Raw genomic sequence first — 22,394 nt, 5'->3', positions numbered from 1 at the left:
TCATGGCCAAACCCACTGACAAAGGAAGCTGAGAAAGAAGAACTTTGGGCCAGGTGCATTGCTGAAAGTTCTGTTAACTAGCAAAGAAGGAGAGATTATGTTAAAAAGAGGTAACCAACAGTCTCTGTAGCACCCACCTGAAGCATATGTTTCCATTTTCTTCATGATCATCATCATCCCCACAAGAACATCTATTAAGTATTTCCAGTGCACATTGCTAAGTGTCTTAACCTCCATTATCTAATATCTATCTCCTCACACCGTTCCCAATTAACAGGTGAAAAAAGCAAGGATTTGCCTACCCAGGGGTGTCAATAGGTAGTAAGTAATAGGTAGTAAGTCTCAAGTCATAGGTAGTAATAGGTAGTAAATAATAGGTAGTAATAGGTAGTAAGTCTCAGGACTTCTAGGACCATGTGACCAAAAGTCCGTGCATTCAGCTGCTAGACTTTATTCTGCTTCCCCTGTAGTCATCACAGGTCTGGCTGAATCTAGGCACTTGTGAGTTCAAAATGGCTATTTCAGTAGAATGTCATAAGCTAAATGAGAGATTCTTTTGACTGTGGGGATAAAAGCCTCATTGTCCTTGTGGAAGCATCTGTCAGGGGGAAATGAAGGAGTGGGTCAGAAGAGAAGGAAGAAATCTGTAGTCGAACTTTATGGCAGTGTATCCAGGGGTGAATCCAGCTACCCAAGAGAAGCAAGCATTTCTGTGCACGTGGCCTGAAGAAAATAACTGGTACTCCTGCAAAGAGGCTGTGTGTGGGGCTGGGTATTTACTGATCTAATAAATTCAGCTCCTCTCTGCAGTAATGTTAGGGGGAATAACTGATGCTTCGTAGAAGTACTGTTGGCTGCCTTGATCACAAGAGTCACTGTCTAAGCAACTTGCGCAAGGTGCCAAGTCTCCACGATAAAATGGAAGTATGATATTTAAACAAACTTGTAGAAGTATAAACACTGCAGATTATTAGTCAGAGAATTCTTTTAGGGCCAGTGGAGCCTCCTTGAACCAAAGGAATGATTAAGTTGCCAATGCAAATGTAAATAGAAGTCCAATTAAAAGAATTTACTCATTGTTTTTCATTTCTTGGATAAGTTTGCCCTGTTGTGTCTTTAATGGGGCGAGCTAATTTTTCTATTCTACAGTGCTACCAAACAATTGTTCCTCCGCAGTTCCATGTGGGATTAACTTTGTTATAAACACAGAACTTTAAAATGCTGTGAAAAGCAAAAACAAATAAGAGCCAAACCATGGCTATCCCAATAAAAAGCTAAGGACTTCACCATTAATTATAATAATCATATCTAGTTGGAAAGATGAGTCTCATGCCATTTCTTCAAGAAATTTTGAGCCATTAAGATTAGAATATAAGAAAACTTCATGAGTAAACTAACTATTTTGTTTCATTTGGCCTAAACTGAATGGGCTATTGCCTGTAAAGTCACCACAGGTTCAAATTCATTTTTTGTTATTGTATCTATCATTATAGCTATTACAGGAAAATCAGTATATACCAAAAAAAACAACTCTTTATATTAAGAAGGAGGAAAACCATGACAGCTCATGAGGTTTGAGTAGTACTCTTAGATCTTTTCATTTTGTTGTCTTATTTCTCTTAGAAATTATTGATTGGCAGGTAGAAGCAATTATATCCTCAAAAAAGAATGAGGCACACACACAAAAAATGAATGATCTTTTGGAACAAGGAAACCCTGTCTGAGGCAGAGCAAGAAACACCCATTGTTGTAATGACTTCATTGAGGGCCACTCATTGTCCTTTCTGCCCTGCATTGTCCTTACCCATCCTCTCCCTTGCTGCTTCTTAGTCTAAAAGGTTGAATGACTCCAGCCAGGAGTCTAAGGTGGGTTTATGCAAGACTTCTTCCCTTCCCAAGGTTCTTAAGAGGAGCAGACCAAATGGTTTGCTCCATTTCCTGCCAACTGATGTCTGAGAATAAAAATAACGGGAAGCACCCCCTTCTCCCCAACCCCCTCCCCCCGGCAACCCTCAGTTTGTTTTGTGAGATTAAGAGTCACTTATGGTTTGTCTCCCTCCCAATCCCATCTTGTTTCATTTATTCTTCTACGCACTTAAGCCTCCATGTTGCATCACCACTTCCTCATATCAGGGAGATCATATGATAGTTGTCTTTCTCTGCTTGACTTATTTCGCTAAGCATGATACGTATGTGATTTGGTGAGTGCTGTGAAGTGTGTAAACCTGGTGATTCACAGACCTGGGGATAAAAATATATGTATATAAAAAATATATGTTTATAAAAAATAAAAAATAAAAAATAAAAAAAAAATAAAAAAAAAGAAATAAAAAAAAAAAAAAAAAAAAAAAAAAAAAAAAAATAACGGGAAGCAGAGTAGGTGTGGATGCCGCGGATCTTGCTCCATCTATGTGATCCAGAATAGGAGAGATTTTTATTCTCAAAGATAATATGTTTTTCTGGTTGACCTGCACATAAAGTTCCACTAGACACCTTATGACTTTAAAAAAAAAAAGGAAGAAGACCTTATGACTTTAGAATAACAAGGCCCGAGTCCTTCCCGTAAAATTGAAAATGTCCTGCACGTCACCATATACTATTATAGATGATAGTCTGAGTATAATCTGGAAGCAAACCAGGTAAAACATAGGTTTCACACAGCTCCCCACCAAGACAGTTTAAAAAGACCAAGAGAGGCGTTAACAGAAGGACACCAGGATGGCAAAGAGGATAAACCTGGGGAATATCAGAAATGCGAGACATGGAACCCCTGAATAAATAATAGCAAAATCTGCAAAGTCTTGAGTTTTACTGAGAAGCAAGTTTCTAAAGGATCTGACTTTGCTTAGGTAGGCCCACCAGCATGAATGGTCTACCTCTCAAGCAGTCTTTGTGGTCTGTACTAATCTGTGTTATCCCCTGATTTAGTCAGAGCCCAAGGGAAATGGCAGCATCAACAAAAGACTCCCATCCATTGTGGAAGATGAAGAGGAGGACGAGGAGATGGAGGACGAGGAGACATCCTCCCTCTCTCCCATCTACACCAGGGGAACCTCATCTGCACGCAGCAGGAAGGTTGGAAGCAATAAAAGCTATCTGGGCCTAAGCTTGAAGCAGCTGGCCTCGGGCACTGTACCATTTCACTCACCTAGCCGAGTCTCCAGTTCACATTCCCCCAAAAACAAACAGGAAACTGACCCCCCCAACCATGCTAAAAGGAAAGAGGGAAACTTGAAATTGCAACTGTCAGCTTTGAATAGCACCGGACCCCCAGACCTCAGTCCAAGGTAAGAATCACATCATGCAGGTATTTCCTAGGTGAAAAGGGCTGCCTTTTGTCCAAACTAGTACCTTGCTGTTAAGTTATTCTGGGCCAGATTTCTGGGCCTCTCAGCCATAGGTTCCTAGCCTGGGTTCTTTAACTCTGCTGAATTTTACGTGCAATTTTTGCCTCTACATGGTGATGTGTGCAATATGAGAATGCTAGTTGTATTCTCAAAAGGGTCCATTAAATATTCGGAAGTTCTTCTCTATTCCTTTCATCCGTTTAGCGCTACCTATTATTATGTGTGTATTTCTACAATGTAATTTTGTAATTTATAAGTTTAAATGAAAATAAAAGATAGAGCAAGGCCCATCGATGTGATTCCCTCAATGCCTGATCTTACCAAACATTTTTTGGAACAATAAGTTGAAATCATAAAGTCAATGAAGTGTTGATGTTCATTTTCAGTCCTATTTTCTTTATTATTACGGACAACTGAAGCTTAGTTATATTTCTGGCCTCCTCTGTAGGTAACATGAAATGACTCTACTTTTAATTTTAAAAATTCACTTTAGGATTAGCTAAAGAGGATTGAAAGGGTGAAAAATCCTGATGCAGATAATGTGAAAGGAGTAGTCTATGGTGAGTACAAGCAATAGTAAAAAATCACAGCATAGTTGAATAATAAGTAGAAGCAAGGGGGAAAAAATGGAATGCTTCCTATGTGCGACATCCTCTGCTAGGTTATTCCACATTCACTATTGCATTTAGTCTCCTCAGGAATTCAGGAGTCCTGTAGAGTAGTTCCTATTATCTGTACTATGAAGATACAAGAAGTGAACTCTTTTGTCCAAAATCTCATAGATTACGGTTGGAAATTTGGATTCAATTTCTATTTTTCTACCGATAAAGCCAGTGATATTTTTTACTATATTTAACTAGTCATCTGAAGGACACAATTTATCCATTTAGAGAGAAATTTTTAAAAAATAAGCAAAACAGACTTAGTGAAAAGTAGGTGGACATTAAAGTTTCTGAAATTCAGTTGAGGATGGTAATTTGAAAACGTTGCCTTATTCTTCTTCCTAAAATTTTAATAAGAAGTAATACAATAAATTTTAAATAGGGGGAAATATATCAGAGCTGGAAAAGAAAGGTTTATGTACAATTGATCCTACACTTACAAAAAGATTCTGAGAACATGTACCAAAACGCTAACAGTAGTGGTAGATTGCAGGTGACTTTTATTTTCTGTTGTGTTACTTTTATGTTTAAATTTTCTACAATAGACATATTTTTTAACGATTTTTTAAAAAGAGTTTATTTATTTATTTGACACAGAGAGAGAGATCACAAATAGGCAGAGAGGCAGGCAGAGAGAGAGGGGGGAAGCAGGCTCCCTGCTGGGCAGAGAGCCCGATGCAGGACTGGATCCCATGACTCAGGTCAGGTCATGGCCTCAGGGATCCTGAGGATCCCTGAGGCCATGACCTGAGCTGGAGGCAGAAGTTTAACCCCCTGAGCCACCCAGGCACCCCTAGACTTATATTTTTTAAATAATGATTGGGTTAGACATTATTTAGCAAGGAAAGAAGACTAGCCAAAGTCTTAATAGTCATTTATATGTAATTCTTTAACTCTTACTTTAGGGTTTGTCCAGGTTCAGAGTAAAGATGTCATCAAAGTTATTTAATGTGATGCCATAATTATTAGATTAAAACACTTTAATTCTGAGGGCACCTGGGTGGCTCAGTCAGTTGAGCATCTGCCGTCAGCTCAGGTCATGATCTCAGGGTCCTAGGATCAAGCCCCACATTGGGCTCTCTGCTGAGCTGGGAGTCTGTTTCTCCTTCTCCCTTTACCTCTATGATCTCTCTTGTACACTCTCTTTCTCTCAAACAAATTAATAAAATCTTTAAAAAACAAAAACAAAACCAAAAACAAACAAAAAAACACTTTAATTCTGGATAGAGTGATGATTTAATATGAATTCAGATAAGAAGGTTTCTGTATCTTAAGACCTTGAATCTGAGAACAAATAAGATTCTAAATTCTATAGTGAGCTACTAATGTAATTTTAAATTTGCTAGTAGCCACATTTTTAAAAAACAAAAGCGAACAAAAAAATAAAGTGAAATTTAATTTTAATAATATAGTTTATTTGACTCAGTATGCCCCAAATAATATAATTTCAAACGTAAATAATATTTTAAAATTTACTAATAAAACCATTTGCATTTTTTTACTCAAATCTTTGAAATCCAATGTGCATTTTATTCTTAGAGTGTGTCTCAATTTGCATGAACCACATTTCTGGTGCTCAGTAGCAATGTAAAAGGCTAATGGCTACCATATTGGATAGCACAGTTTTGTAGTATACAGAATTTAGAAATTTACACAATATTTTTAAGTCTTCTAGAAATACTAGAACCCAGGGTTCCTGGATGGTTCTGTTGGTTAAGTATCTGACTCATGGTTTTGGCTCAGGGCGTGATCTCAGGGTCTTGAGATCAAGCCCTGAGTCAGGCTCCGCACTCAGTGGGGAGTCGGCTTGGCATTCTCTCTCTTTCTCTTTCTCTGCACATTCTTCCCACCCTGTGTGTTCTCTCTGTCTGTCTAAAATAAATAAATAACATATTTTTTTTAAAAGGCCTACTGGAACTCATAAATATAAATGCAGAGCTAACCAATATCCTTTATTTTAAATAGGATTGTTGATGGAATTGAAGATGGAAACAGCAGTGAGGAAAGCCAAACTTTTGACTTTGGCTCTGAACGCATCAGGCCAGAGCCCAGAGTTTCCCCTCCTCTAGGAGGTAAGTTCTAGATTTAGCCTTCGGTCAAAAGGTGTTTTCCTTTTAACTTGTAATGTTTGTCATAGGCACTTTTTTGCCTTCCCAATCTGAATATTTTCTACATGATAGAACTTTACCAATGCCATGGAACAATTTGACTTGAGTCTGTGCATCTCCAAGTTATTAAGATATAATTTGTAATTGTTCCTCCCTCCAGGCTAGATGGTCTGCCATTTCCCAGCCCAGGTAAATGGCATGTCAGGAGACTCCAATTTCTGCTATTCAATTAGAGGATGACCATGTTTTCTTATTACGAAGGGAGGCTAATCCACAGAAATAACACTACCCAGAGGAAAAGCTGTGTTGGTTGTACACTATAGGAACATTGGTTATTTTTAACCAACTTATTGATGAGAGATTATGTATTTGCATATCAGAGGATAAACAACTTCAGAAGGATATAAGAAGGTTGGAAATGATGGAGGCCTAGGTGAAGCACTACTCTCTAATGATGGTGAATTTAATGTAAGAGAACCCCCAAACCTAACCCAGCCTCCTCTCACTCCCTTGCCTTCTTGAGTTCTTAGGATATGTTGATAGGAATCTATCAACATAATGAAGGCCAGAAACAAAAGGTAAATTCTAAAGAAGACACGCCTGTACTTACTAGAGAGAGAATAATGAGCAAGCATAGGCTATCCAAAATAATTTATCAGCAAACTCCAGAAGAAGGGCTAGAAGTCCCCTGCCAACTCCATCCTCCCCTTCCCACTCAGCTCTGAGATCTTTGTGTCAGGATCTACTACCAGTTAGTGAGTACCCCCATGAACAAAGCTGAGCCCAATAAAAACAGTCCTTGGTGTGTGTCTCCTTTTGGTAGAATACCGGTATTCCATCTCAATCAATAATCTTACTCCCTGGCACTCATCTTCTGAAGAAATGGAAGGGTCCTTCTAAGTCTCTGGGTGAGGTGGGGGAGTGTGCAGAGAGAAGGAAGTCACTTTTTTCTTCCACAAACAAATTTTCTATCCATAATTTACCAGAATTAGGGAATTAGGATGATCATATCATTTTATATAAATATATTTAAATAATAAATATAAATTAATTATGTGTGTGTATATATGTGTGTGCGTGTGTGTATAGATATAGATAAAGATATAGATATAGATCCCTGAACGCTTCAGCTAGTAACAGTTCATATATGTATCACTCATTCCTTTCCACTCCAGCTGGCAGCGACTCATCTATACTTTTGTCACTGACAGAAATAAATGTATTTGGAAGAGTAAGGTAAAGAAAAAGTGAAGATAAGAGAACCAGGAAATGGGAGATACTATCTTTTAGAGCAACACAAGAAGAGATAGGAAACCCACAATGAAGTTTAGCGCCTGAAATAGAAGGGGGGGGATACTCTCACGGGCCCAAGAATTAATATTTGGGGGGAAAAGGAAGAGGAAAAGAACACTCCTTTCCTATGGTTTAGGCATTGGCTGTGAAATATTTTTAAAGAATGCTCAAAAAAGAGAAACTGTGCCATCTTGGAACATGGTGGCGATTGTGTTCAGGGAAAGGAAGATTTGCCTTGGACACATCTAACCAGTGCGTTCACAGTCCCTACCATGATATGTGCCTGTTTCAAGGAGTTTATCAGGCACAGTTCAGAGGATTCCTAGAAGCATGTCCAATCCCAGGGAGATAGATCCTGTAGTGCACAGACGTCAGGAAAAGGTAAAGGTAGTAGCTTAGGCTGCTTTCTCCATTCCAATTGCCCCAGTCCTCATATATGAGGTTTATTACTAAAGGACTCATTCTGAGTGTGTTCTACTTTTCAGACCCAGAGATTGGAGCTGCTGTTCTCTTCATCAAAGCAGAGGAGACCAAGCAGCAAATAAATAAACTCAACAGTGAGGTATGGAGCTTTCTCTTTCTTTGGTCATGCTGGAATGGCGAAAGCTATAAATCCTAGTTACCAGCAAAAGTGGTATAATAGAGTAATTACAGGCATGTACTCTGGTGTCAGACCACCACAGATGAATTCCCATTAAGCCTCATATGAGTTACGTGACCTTCCACAAGTTACTTATCTTCTCTCATGCTCTATTTCTCATGTATAAGAGGACAAAATTATGCCTGCTTTATGGCCCATTGTGAAATTGAGATAGTATAGGCAAATCATTTAGCTTAAAGCACTAAAGAAATGATAATTATACTAATTAGTGTCATAAATGCATTGATACTTGATATAATGGGTGCTTTTTCACTTTTTCATGTAATTTTTAATGAGTTAAAGCAAGATGATTTATCCAAAGATGAATGCTATTTCTCAGAGTAATCAAATGACCTGGAATGCTCTTCCTTTCCCTGACATATTTTTGCTGTGTAACTTTAAGCACTTTACTCCTCTGGATCTTACCATCTATCCATGTAAAATCAGGTAATTTTTTTTAATGACTTTGTTAAAATATATTTTACATATCATAAAATTCACCCATTTCAAGTGTACAGTTTAATGGTTTTTAGTAACTTTATTGAGCGGCTCAACTGTCACCGTATAAGTTTTAGAATACTTTGACCATCTCCTACTCCTCTACCCCTCCCACCCCGGACAACAGGTGTTCTCGTTGCCATTTATGATTAGTCCTTGTTCCCACGTTCAGCTCTAGGTACCTGCTTACTTACTTTTTGCCTCTTTTGGCCATTTCATATACACAGAGAAGGTAATTTCCAAATCCCTGTCCTAATTTGGGTATCCTTCCCAAAAATTTTAATTAAAAAAAAAAATTTTGAGACAATTTGGATGCAAATAGTTTATTTGGGAGGTGGTCCAGAAAGCAAGATGAAGGAGTAGAGAAGTAAGACAGGTGAGAAATGAAAGCTCATAAATAAAGCTGTGCTAATGAGATGACTATCTCTGTAAGCAATTGGGGCTCAATCCTGCTGGGGACCACTGAGAGAGTATATAGGACAATTCAAAACTGTTCCACCATAAGACAAAGGAAAGGGGGAACTGAGGGTGGTTTCTGAGAGACTGACTCCCTAGCCCTTCATGCAGTCCTTGCTGCGAAGGGGACTCGAAATGTTCTTCAGAGAGGAATATGCAGGAAGATTTGGACTGGTCTTTGGTGACCTTCAGGGTTGGCCTAAGGCGAGGACATGTGGGCAGGCACAGACAGCCGCTTCCTAGGATGAAAATTTTACATTATCTGATGAGATCTTAGCAAAAATGTAACCAGTTACGGACACTGGTGAGATTTGTGAAAAATGAAATCATATATCACAATCAGTTTTTCTTAAACCTGTGTGTCTTCAGCTTAGTGAAGATTTACAATTTACTACCATTGCTCCTTCTGTGCTCACTCTCTCTGGAAGTGTGATTGTTGATAACAAGACTTCAGAGCTCCAATGGGCAGACTAACAAGTTAGATAGGAATGGAAAACTAACAGGATTGAAACCCCTTAAATCACAAGGATTTGTCTGTACACTGGATTATCTAAATAACCTATTGTTAAGAATCTACCAAAAACAAAACAAAACAAACACAATACCTTGTCAGAGAATCTTCGATTGAAGAATTTCTTTTCAAATATTGATCTCTAAAAGCACCCATTAATACCGTTTGAATTCTTTTCCCTCACATTTGAGATCATTTAATGGTTTTAAGAACTGACTGCCTTAGCTCAAAATATTAGAGTTAAGAATTATTCTGGGGAAACAAATGTGTTTATATCTTCACCTTCTGGAATGTACATAATTTTCCCAAGTCACGGCTGTAAATCCATACACCGTACGATTTTTCCTTCGATAATGTGAGCCAATGGTAGATACATTAAAACAGATAACCACTTGAAAAACAAGTATTTCCCCAGTGTGATTTGGTATTCATGATTGCTTTTCTAGTGAGATGACATAAATCTTTTTATCTTGCCATATATTGAAATTAAAAGGGCAAGTTAAAATATCAATGGTCCCATTATCCTTCCCTAAAGAATTAGTTTTTCCTTATAGGAAATATCTGATTTCTTCATGGTTGAAGCTTGAGTAAGAAAATCTTATCTTTTACACATAATTTAATTTATATAGTCTTGACCCTTTAGTACATTAAAACTCACTGACAGGCCGAATGAAAATACGAATTGGTTTCAAACTGTAAAATTATCTTTCTCCCAACTTCCTACTTGTTTTTTTCCTCTTATCTCCTATAATATTGTTTATGTAGCCAAAAAAAAAAAAAAAGCGGGGAGGTCACCTGGGTGACTCAGTGTGTGAAGCCTCTGCCTTCTGCTTAGGTCATGATCCCAGGGTCCTGGGATCAAGCCCCGAATCAGGCTCTCTTCTCTGCAGGGAGCCTGCTTCCGCCCACCCCCCCTCTCTGCCTGCCTCTCTGCCTACTTGTGATCTCTGTCAAATAAATAAATAAAATCTTTAAAAAACTAAAAAATCTATCTTTTAAAATCCAAACCTAATTTTTCCATTTCAGGAGTATCCTACCACTCACCCATGTGATCATTTGATTGCTTTGTTTTTCATTTATTCTATTTCTTGGTAGTAGTAGACAAGAGAAGAATTGATAATGAACACGGGATATACTACATAATAATAACTCTTTAAAAAAAAAAGTGAATCCCCAGTACATGGGGGGCATGTCAAGTGTATCAAGAATCAGAATATGGCAACATCTCATTCTGATATTTGCTTAAACATTTAAGATATAAAAGAAATTGCTCATTGATATGTAGGGTTCATAATTAGCTTGCTAAATACAGAACAAAAATCAGAAAAGGAATAATGTTGGTAATAACCTACATTCACACAGAGCAGTGACAAGAGTTTAAAAGATGTAGGGCAGCTGCTAATATTAGAATGCTTTTGAAAACATTGCCGTTGCTTTAGGGCAAAAAAGAAAGAGTGCAATTCTAAGGAAATTGTTTAAAAATAACAACAAACTGTCTCCATGGGGGCCATCGGCTGTGTAAGTCAAATGCTCCATTTCTGAAAAGGTTTGTAGGTAAGGGTTAGAATATTTCCTCATTTCTGAAATCTGGCTGACCCAGAAAGATACTGTGGTAAAGCCGACCAGGGAAGCCGTATGCTTCACCGCAGCAGGCAGAAGACATAAAACACACTAGTAGAGAAAGAGAATACGCTTTGGAGAGAGAACAATATTCAGATCTCTATTCATAAAATTAAATGTCTGATTTCAGCAAAGTGTTCACTTTCCCCAAGTTCAGATTTTTCCTCTATTAAGTGGTAATGATAAAATCTGCAATACAGGATTGTTGTGAAGACTTAGTACCATATATAAAGCCCCCAGCATGATGTCTTCTGTTAATAAGGGGTCAAATACTCATTCTCTTCTTATACAAGATTATACTTCCGTTCAACAGAAGGCGACTCTCAAGTTAGCACCCGCTGCTCCCTCCTGCTCAGTGCAGAGTAGTCAGAGAGAATAAGTCTCAGGGCTTATGGGGGAGAACATGAAAACGACTGGATTCAAGGGAAACATTTGATCATGACAATGACTACTGTTTATCTGAGACCTTTCTTTTGCTACTCAAATACTCAGTATAAAATTAGAATAGAAAATGTTTATATTTCAGTGCATCTTATTTTAGCTAAATAGTTTGATGGGATAGGGTCACTGTGTTAATGGAAAGAACACTTGTTTTGTAAGACTTAGAGATTTAAGGGCAAAGACACCCACTATGCCATTTTAATGATGCTTCATCATTACCTGATTAAACATATAAATAGCAAAACAATTGTGAAACTAGGCAGAAAAGAACCTGCCAAGCTTACTGGAAACAAAATCACAGCCAAATCTTCATTTTCAAAATGAAAGAATGCAGGTAGCTTGTTAAATCATCCTTGTTCACCAAAAGGCACTTTGGTGCAATGCTCTGATCGTCCCTTTTTAGCATTTTATTTTGTATGTACTCAAAGGAACCAGTTAATATTGGACCATTTTAATCTACTCCAAGTCTTAAATTTATTCAGAAGAATGAAATATATCTAACATTGCTAAACAAAAAATAGGCTTTATAGAAACAACTTATATTAACTTTTTAAAGGGAGAAGCCCATCTTTCCATACTATTTATTAACTCCCCCTTTTTTTTAAGCAACTTTATTGAGATATAATTAATGTATTATATAATTCATCCATTTAAAGGGTGGCTCAGTCGTTAAATGTCTGCCTTGGGTTCAGGTCATGATCCCAGAGTTCTGAGATCGAACCCCATGTGGGGATCCCTGCTCAGCAGATAGCCTGCTACTCCCCTACCTGTGTTCTCTCTCTCTCTCTCTCTGGGAAATAAATAAATAAAATCTTTTTAAAAATTAAAAATAATAAAGTGTATAATTTGAAGGCTTTTAGTATGTTCATAGAGTTGTGCATTCATCACCGTAATCGATTTTAAACCATTTTATTACCCCACAAGAAACTCCATACCATACAGCCATCAACCGGAATTCAAGTTCCCCTACCCTCAGCCCTATGAATCTACATGTTCTGCCCATAGATTTGCCCATTCTGAACATTTCATATAAATGGAATTATACAATATGATCTTCTGTGACTGGCTTTTATCACTTATATAATGTTTTCAAGGTTCACCCATGTGGCATGGGAGTATTTCATTTGCTTTTATACCCAAGTAATATTCCGTTGTGTGGATATACCACTTCTTATTTATTCATTCATCAGCTGATAGACATTTGTGTTATCACTTTTTAGCTAACATGAGTGATGTTGCTATAAACATTCGTAAGATATTCACACACGTTTTTGTGTGGACATGTTTTAATTTCTCTTGGGTAATTAAGTGGAATTGCTGGATCGTATGGTAATTCTATGTATAAACATTTGAGAAATTGATAGACCGTTTCCCAAAGCAGCAGCAGCATTTTATACTCAGCAGTACATGAAGGTTCCAAGCTCTCTACTTCATTGCCAACAATTTTTTATTATAAGACTATTTTATTATAACCATACTAGAGCATATGAAGTGGTATTTCATTGTGGTTTTCGCTTGCATTTCCTTGATAGCTAATAATATTGAGCATCTTCTCATGTGTTTGTTCCTTGGGAAATTGTCTATTCGGATCCTTTACCCACTTTAAAATTGGGTTGTCTCTTTGTTACTGATTGTAAGAATTCTGTATATATTCCATGTGCAAGTTATGATGTGCAGTTTTTTCTCCCATTTTTGAATTTGCCTTTTTGTTTTCTAAACATTTTTTCTTTGAAGCATAAAAGTATTAATTTTGGTGCTATCCAGTTTATCTATTTTTTCTTTCATTCTTTATGATTTTGAGGTCACATCTACAAATTTGTATCATGAGATCAATGAAGTCTCTTTCAGTCAAAAAAACAGAATAGTAGTAACAGAAGTTTCTCCTTACCTAAGAAATGGCTGTGAAAACTTAAAGTTGGTTTTTTTTTTTTTAGAGTTCTATTAATAATTCATACAAGGAAACCTACATGAGTAATACCTTATGGTAAAGAGTATTCCTCAGTCCTCTGAACTAGTGTTATTATTATATCTTCTTGTTGACAATTGGTTCAACCGAAATGCACTGACAGAATTGCCAGACCGTTCCAAGATCTGACTGTACAATCTCTTTTCTTCTGCATCATGATCACATATATGTTCTTGACCATCAATTCTCAAAAGCAAAATCTAAAAAAATGCTGTACATTCACTTTTTGACAAAAAAAAAAAGGAAAAATCCATTTAACTGCTGACAAACCATTCTGTATTTTTCATTTTAAAACATAAGTATTATTATTGTATATCATAAGTATTATTGATTTTAATGTTACATTTTGTGGACATAGCCTTCTAAACTGGAATACACCCAAGTATTTAATGATTTGCAGGACGTTTTTTGCTTATTTTCAGTTCTCAAGCCTATATGCATGGGTAGATTTGTAGCTCTCATGAGAGATTTACTGATAACACACACGTGTGTGTGTGTGTGTGTGTGTCCTAAAGAATAGTGAGGATCTCCCAAAGGAAAAAAAAAATATGCCACTCAAAAGTTCATCCTGTGAAGTGTGAATTTAACATGGATATAGCTTTTGGATATTAGTTGTTTTTGTCTTCCTGGCCTGTGATTACTTATATATAGGCCTCTTTTTATTTTGAACAGAGGGACTAAATGGACATATTGGTAAGAGTCCAAGGGAGACCAATGCCACATTCTAAATGGGCAGTTTGAGCAGGGTTGAATAAAAGGAGTATTTACAAAGAAGCTCCTTGAGTGTAAGGAAACCACAAAGCATAGAACTGTCCCTCCACTGTGGGAATAATAAAAACAGAAATTCACTATAACTCCTGGGTGTAAAGGAGTCAGTGAAGAGAGTGGTTCTGAAATATTGAGTCAGAGGAAGGTGGGTGGAGAAGGCGACGTGAAAGGAGCTGTGATCTTTTGTTGGGACCCTCTGTGACCTTCTGCCCACCTCAACCCTGCAGGGAAGCAACCAGAGGAACATATACCTCGACCTCCCTCTGCTACTACCCTCCAATCTGCTGATGTTCTAAAATGGCCAAACCCAATGAGCCAATAACCCTGTTGATGGAGTCAAACAAGTCAGCCTTCAAGGAGCAGAAATGGTTGGAAAAAGGATCTGTTCTAGGAATAAAAGTGGGAAATAGTCAGTAAAATGAGTTACTGTATATTCAAACAAGTAGAGGAAAATTCAAATGAAATTTAAACAATCAGTTATTAATTACTCATTACTAGTAACTAGCCAGTTAGTGGTAGCTACTTATTAACTGAATACTAACTGATAGCTTCAGAATAACTGTTTTTTTTTTTTTTTTAAAGATGGATATAGGTGTTTCCCCACTCCTCCATACTTCCTAAATAATTTGTAAGTTGAAATTTTTTAAAAATATTTATTATCTTAGAGAGAGAGATAGAGCAAGTGAGAGAGTGCAGGCAGGGGGCATGGGAGTACAGAGTCTTAAACAGACTCCATGCTGAACCCAGAGCTGGACACAGGGCTTGCCCATGAGATCCATGACCCTGAGACCACAACCTGAGCCAACACCAAGGCGCCCAACAGACTGCACCACCCAGGAGCCCCACAAGTTGAAAAATGTTTAAAACAACAAACTTCTCTGCCATTTTCCCCTCATCAATAGAAAAATTAAGTTCAATAATTGGTCCAATCCAGCAGCTGTAGATAGTATTAGAATTTTTTTTAAATTTTATTTATTTATTTGATAGACAGAAATCACAAGTAGGCAGAGAGGCAGGCAGAGAGAGAGGAGGGGGGAAGCAAGCTCCCTGCTGAGCAGAGAGCCGATGCAGGGCTTGATCCCAGAACCCTGAGGTCATGACCTGAGCCGAAGACAGGCTTAACCCACTGAGCCACCCAGGCGCCCCAGTATTAGAATTTTTTTTATAGAATCTTACAGTTGGAAGGGATTTCAGGGAACTTTTCTTTCTTATCCTCTCCTAATACATGAATATCCCCCTTTTAAAAATGAGAACATCATACATCTTTGAAAAGGGCTCTGATTCTACCTCCAATCTCCTATTATTGCTCTTGATTCTTCTATGATGAATGCCAAATCTTAAGTCCCTTCTCTGAGCTTTAACACCTTTGCCATTCAGTATTTTCTTTTATAAAATTTTATGTTATTTTCATGTGTATATTTCTACCTTCCCCAGGGCTCTTAAAGACTTTGATTATAGCTCAAAAAAATTCTGTGAATTGCCTCAAAATTATTATTATTGTTATTATTAATGTTGTTGTTAAAGTACTCAGACTTTACTGAAGTACAGTAGAGAATATCCTATATCTCAAGTCAGTCAACGTTTAGTACTAGAAAATAAGCATATATGAACTTGGGAAGGTTTAGGGATTTTTTTCAGTCTCTGTGTTAAAGAACCATAAGGCACCTAGACAATAGGAACTGACAATTCCCATTTACTTGTGCCCAATTAGAAATAAACACAATATTATAAATCAATACTAAGTTAGTCAAATCTCCTTTTTATGCTTATATGACCATATGATAGGGTAGAATTTGAAGTAATCAACTTTTATAAATAATGGTAAAAGAAAGTTTACCCATTATCCTAATGGGCAAATGGGTTCTAAAACAAATATTTAAGCAACCTCAGCTTTGATATTATTGTATTTTCATAATGTGGTAGAATCATAAAATCTGAAATTTGAGAGGTATCTCAGAGGCCACCTATTTTGGCTTATCTCCCAGTATGGGATTTTTATTTCTGAGGTGATCAGTAAGAAGTTATTTTGCCTGAACATTTTCAGTAGTAAGGAGCTCACTATGCCCCCAGAAAAAGCTACACCAGCAGTTCCCAAACCTAGTTGTGCTTTCAGATTATCTAGAATATTATACATGATTATAGATATTTTTATAAACTAATATATAAAATATATTTAATATCAATAAATATTTTTAAAATAACATTTCTGTTGGCCCAGCATTGGGTTGACATTGGGTATCTGTACTTTCAGAAGTTCTCAAGGTGCGCCCGATGGCTCAGTCAGTTAAACATCTGCCTTCAGCTCAGGTCATAATCTCAGAGTCCTGGGATCGAGTCATATGTCGGGCTCCCTGCCCCGCAGGGAGTCTGCTTCTCCCTCTCTCTGCTTATGTTCTCTCTCTATGTCTCTCAAATAAATAAAATCTTTAAAAAAATTTTTTTTAATTCTCCAAATGCAGAACACACAGGTGGCTTAGTTGGTTAAGCTTCTGATGCTTAATGTTGGCTCAGGTCATGATCTTTGGGTCCTTGTAGCACCATGTTGGGCTTGTGCTCAGCAGGGAGTCTGTTTGAGAATTCTCTCTCTCCGTCTGTCTCCTCCTCCCAGTCATTCTCTCTCTCCCTTTCCATCTCTCCCTCTCTAAAATAAATAAATAAATCTTTTTAAAAATTTCCACAAATGCTTCTGATAATAGCCAACTCGTTCCTCAATTAGTTTAGCTATTAGAAAATTATCCTCTGTATTTAGCTCATATAACTTTTGCAAAGACTTTTATTTATATTTTCTACTTCTGTTCTTCTTGAGTTGCATAGAAAAAGGAACATAAATGGTTGATTTTAATGAAAATATTTTAAATTTTGAAGGTAGTTCATATCTCTCTTCCTTGAAACTTTACTCATATGACATGAAACTTTACTCATATGACATATGACAAACTTTACTCATACAGATCTTTAATGATCATGATTAACTTCCTTTGCTGCTGTTCCTTTCTCTTGTTCTAATTTCTTAAGATAACCACAAATGATCTCAGTGTCCTACAGATGACACTTCCAGAACAGACATTATTGTCTATCATGTTAGTTTATGAAAGCACCTGAGGATCTTGTATTTGTTTTCTCTGTTCAGAAAGCTCGTCCTCAATATCTGCTTGGACATCTCTCTTCCTTTTTTCAAGCCTATGTTCAAATGTCAACTTCTCAGTGAGGTCTTCCTTGACCAGTCTTTTAAAACAGAAGTCTCTGATCCCCAAATTTAATTCCAAATATTTTTTCCCTCATAGCCTATCAAACTTCTGTTATGGTACATAGTTTAGTTATCTACTTTTTCACTCTATTTATCCTCTCATTAGGATGTCCGTTGAATGAGGACAAGATTCTTTATCTGCCTTTTTCTTTGCTATGATTGGCATACAGTAGGCACACATTTATGGTGATGAATGTATAAAAATGCTGAATTATGCATTATATATATTTTAGCCATAATACATTAGAACACTGAGTAGAAGAGAAAAATGAAATTCCAGTTTTGAGTTTGAAGAGACACCAGAAATCCCATCATGTGAGCTGCTTCTATCACAGATGAGTAAATTAAGGCTCAGAGATAATCATATATGCAGCAAAAGGTATAGAAAGGCCTAAAATCAAACCTGGATCCCAATTTTCCTTTTATTAGATTAGCTTTTGAAGAAGTCCATCCTTGGTGTGCCCTGAAAAGATTTCCTTCTGAAATATTAGATACCCACGTTAAGATTTGAATCTTTGGTTCCTTTAATTGCCCATATATACTTAAATGTAATATCGGGTTTAATCATGGACAAATAATTTTAAGATATGATAATTTTATTTATTTATTTTTTTTTTTCCGGAGTGAAAGTTTTTTTTTTTTTTTTAATTTTTTATTTTTTATAAACATATATTTTTTATATACATATATTTTTATCCCCAGGTCTGTGAATCACCAGGTTTACACACTTCACAGCACTCACCAAATCACATACCCTCCCCAATGTCCATAATCCCACCCCCTTCTCCCCAACCCCCTCCCCCCGGCAACCCTCAGTTTGTTTTGTGAGATTAAGAGTCATTTATGGTTTGTCTCCCTCCCAATCCCATCTTGTTTCATTTATTCTTCTACCCACTTAAGCCTCCATGTTGCATCACCACTTCCTCATATCAGGGAGATCATATGATAGTTGTCTTTCTCTGCTTGACTTATTTCGCTAAGCATGATACGCTCTAGTTCCATCCACGTTGTTGCAAATGGCAAGATTTCATTTCTTTTGATGGCTGCATAGTATTCCATTGTGTATATATACCACATCTTCTTGATCCATTCATCTGTTGATGGACATCTAGGTTCTTTCCATAGTTTGGCTATTGTGGACATTGCTGCTATAAACATTCGGGTGCATGTGTCCCTTTGGATCACTACATTTGTATCTTTAGGGTAAATACCCAATAGTGCAATTGCTGGGTCATAGGGCAGTTCTATTTTCAACATTTTGAGGAACCTCCATGCTGTTTTCCAGAGTGGCTGCACCAGCTTGCATTCCCACCAACAGTGTAGGAGGGTTCCCCTTTCTCCGCATCCTCGCCAGCATCTGTCATTTCCTGACTTGTTGATTTTAGCCATTCTGACTGGTGTGAGGTGATATCTCATTGTGGTTTTGATTTGTATTTCCCTGATGCCGAGTGATATGGAGCACTTTTTCATGTGTCTGTTGGCCATCTGGATGTCTTCTTTGCAGAAATGTCTGTTCATGTCTTCTGCCCATTTCTTGATTGGATTATTTGTTCTTTGGGTGTTGAGTTTGCTAAGTTCTTTATAGATTCTGGACACTAGTCCTTTATCTGATATGTCGTTTGCAAATATCTTCTCCCATTCTGTCAGTTGTCTTTTGATTTTGTTAACTGTTTCCTTTGCTGTGCAAAAGCTTTTGATCTTGATGAAATCCCAGTAGTTCATTTTTTCCCTTGCTTCCCTTGCCTTTTGCGTTGTTCCTAGGAAGATGTTGCTGCGGCAGAGGTCGAAGAGGTTGCTGCCCGTGTTCTCCTCAAGGATTTTGATGGATTCCTTTCGTACATTGAGGTCCTTCATCCATTTTGAGTCTATTTTTGTGTGTGGTGTAAGGAAATGGTCCAATTTCATTTTTCTGCATGTGGCTGTCCAATTTTCCCAGCACCATTTATTGAAAAGGCTGTCTTTTTTCCATTGGACATTCTTTCCTGCTTTGTCGAAGATTAGTTGACCATAGATTTGAGGGTCTATTTCTGGGCTCTCTATTCTGTTCCATTGATCTATGTGTCTGTTTTTGTGCCAGTACCATGCTGTCTTGATGATGACAGCTTTGTAATAGAGCTTGAAGTCCGGAATTGTGATGCCACCAACGTTGGCTTTCTTTTTCAATATCCCTTTGGCTATTCGAGGTCTTTTCTGGTTCCATATAAATTTTAGAATTATTTGTTCCATTTCTTTGAAAAAGATGGATGGTACTTTGATAGGAATTGCATTAAATGTGTAGATTGCTTTAGGTAGCATAGACATTTTCACAATATTTATTCTTCCAATCCAGGAGCATGGAACATTTTTCCATTTCTTTGTGTCTTCCTCAATTTCTTTCATGAGTACTTTATAGTTTTCTGAGTATAGATTCTGTGTCTCTTTGGTTAGGTTTATTCCTAGGTATCTTATGGTTTTGGATGCAATTGTAAATGGGATTGACTCCTTAATATCTCTTTCTTCTGTCTTGCTCTTGGTGTAGAGAAATGCAACTGATTTCTGTGCATTGATTTTATATCCTGACACTTTACTGAATTCCTGTATAAGTTCTAGCAGTTTTGGAGTGGAGTCTTTTGGGTTTTCCACATATAGTATCATATCATCTGCGAAGAGTGATAATTTGACTTCTTCTTTGCCGATTTGGATGCCTTTAATTTCCTTTTGTTGTCTGATTGCTGAGGCTAAGACCTCTAGTACGATGTTGAATAGCAGTGGTGATAATGGACATCCCTGCCGTGTTCCTGACCTTAGCGGAAAAGCTTTCAGTTTTTCTCCATTGAGAATGATATTTGCGGTGGGTTTTTCATAGATGGCTTTGATGAAGATATGATAATTTTAGAAAGGGATTTTCAAAAAATCCCAATAAAATATACTGTATGTTTTCTCAAGGAGAGATATACATTTCCCAAATATGTTTTCCCATATATGTTTCCCACTTATGACTATTCCACATGTTAGCATTTTCAAGTCCAGAAAAGGAAAGAAAGAAAAGAAAAAGAGTACATTCTAAAGCAAATAAAATGATAGGTGGGGAGGAGTCCACTGGTAATACACTGATTTTTTAAAATGTATTTTTAAATCAAATCTGATAACTGGCAACAAAACACTGTTATTACAGCTTTATCCTGAAAGTTTTTTTGAAGGTGCATATTGTAATTTCATATTCTAGTGAAATTACTGGTCTTTAAGAAAAAATATACACTAGGTATCTAGATAAAAAAGGTCTTATATGGGACATGCAAGGGAAAAATCTAGACTGTTGTTAGACTTTTAGACAGCAACATTTTGTGCAAAAGAATGGAGTAACATACAAAATATACAAAATGTAAAGAAAATGTAAACTAAGGATTTTATATCCAGCAAAAATGACCATCAGGTACCAAACTGCTACCATGAAAAAACTCAAGGAACATTGTTCCCATAAACATTTCCTGAAGAATATTCTCAAGAACAAGATTCAGAAAACCAAGATAATTTGAAAGAATTGTGATAGGACAAGTTAATCAGCATTAAATATGTACTTATTTATAGTATCAAGTCTAAATGAAAGTTAAAGAAGAGAAGGTATTAAGTTTTCAAAGACCATAGTCTCTGACAATGTAAATATGGATGAAACACTGAAAGGGGAGAGGAGAGAAAATTAGACTAGAATATGCCTCCCCCAAATTTTTAAATTGTTTTCAGTATTCATAATTTGTAATGGTAGTACTAATATTGATATACTGCAACTGTTGTATGTATAACGGGGGATAAAGCAAATGAGTCATTATTGGATATCCTAACTCTCTCATCTTCTATACCTCAATAACCAGAATTCACAGTGTAAAGGAGATACAAATGTAATATATAAAATGTTAAAACCCTGTAATACTGAAATAGAATTAGTAATATTAATATGAACCTATATTGTCTCTCATGTACATGCATACAATTCCAAGCTCTTTCAACAGAAAAGGAGTATAAACAATGACCAGCCCAATAACAGTCAGTATCTCTATGTATCAATTATGGTCTCAGATATAATTTCCCAATAAAAGAAACAAGAGTGTCTTTAAATAGCTGTTTCACTTCTGGGGACATGAAATACACATAAGTTTAAGATACCTTAGTGTACAAACACTACTAGGATGATGTCAGAAGAGCTCAGGAGCCAGTATAAAGAGTCTTCCACTCACCAAAGATGGGATAATTTTAGTAAGAATAACAAGTACAGTAAGGGTAACAAGAGGCCTGTGTGGCTGTCAGTTAAGCATATGCCTTCAGCTCAGGTCATGATCCCAGAGTCCTAGGATCAAATTCTGCATCAGTCTTCTTTCTCAGCAGGGAACCTGCTTCTCCCTCTGCCTGCCATCCTCCTGCTTGTAGTCCCTCTCTGGCAAATAAATGAAAAAATTTCTTAAATACAATGGTTAAAACACCTAAAATAGCTAACAAATGCCCCCAAATGGCAGCATAATAAGCTTCTGAATTTCCTTCCTCCTACAGACACACTGAATGTACATCTATATGCAGAATAATTCCCTCTGAGTGAAACATAAAACAAGGAATGATTTTTTAAAAAGTTGAATAACTGACGTATCAGGTGAATGAGAAAATCCCCACATGGAGACTGAATGGAAAGGTTGGGACACATAAAGCAAAAATACCGCCCCAAATAAAGTGCCATGCTGTCAAGAAGGAACCCCTAAGTCCCAGCATTGGAGAGTTTGGACTTAGTGCCCCCAACTAAGACCCTCAAAGCACTTAGCTCTGAAAGCCAAGTTCACAAATCCTACAGGATCATAGCAAACAAAAGTAAGTC

General features: G+C 37.0%; 1 protein-coding gene across 1 annotated transcript in view; it reads left to right on the top strand.

The window, feature by feature from the left end:
* Window positions 1-22,394, top strand: part of KCNH8 (potassium voltage-gated channel subfamily H member 8) — a 384,883-nt gene that overhangs the window by 345,998 nt on the left and 16,491 nt on the right. Inside the window, exons 13-15 of the mRNA XM_059162514.1 lie at window positions 2,929-3,287; window positions 5,975-6,081; window positions 7,896-7,972. Coding sequence (XP_059018497.1) covers window positions 2,929-3,287; window positions 5,975-6,081; window positions 7,896-7,972 — 543 coding nt within the window. The remainder of the gene's footprint in view (window positions 1-2,928; window positions 3,288-5,974; window positions 6,082-7,895; window positions 7,973-22,394) is intronic.

Source organism: Mustela lutreola, chromosome 2 (assembly GCF_030435805.1).
Source record: "Mustela lutreola isolate mMusLut2 chromosome 2, mMusLut2.pri, whole genome shotgun sequence".
NCBI classification, from domain to species: domain Eukaryota; kingdom Metazoa; phylum Chordata; class Mammalia; order Carnivora; family Mustelidae; genus Mustela; species Mustela lutreola.
This window is presented reverse-complemented; position numbering and strand designations above follow the sequence as displayed.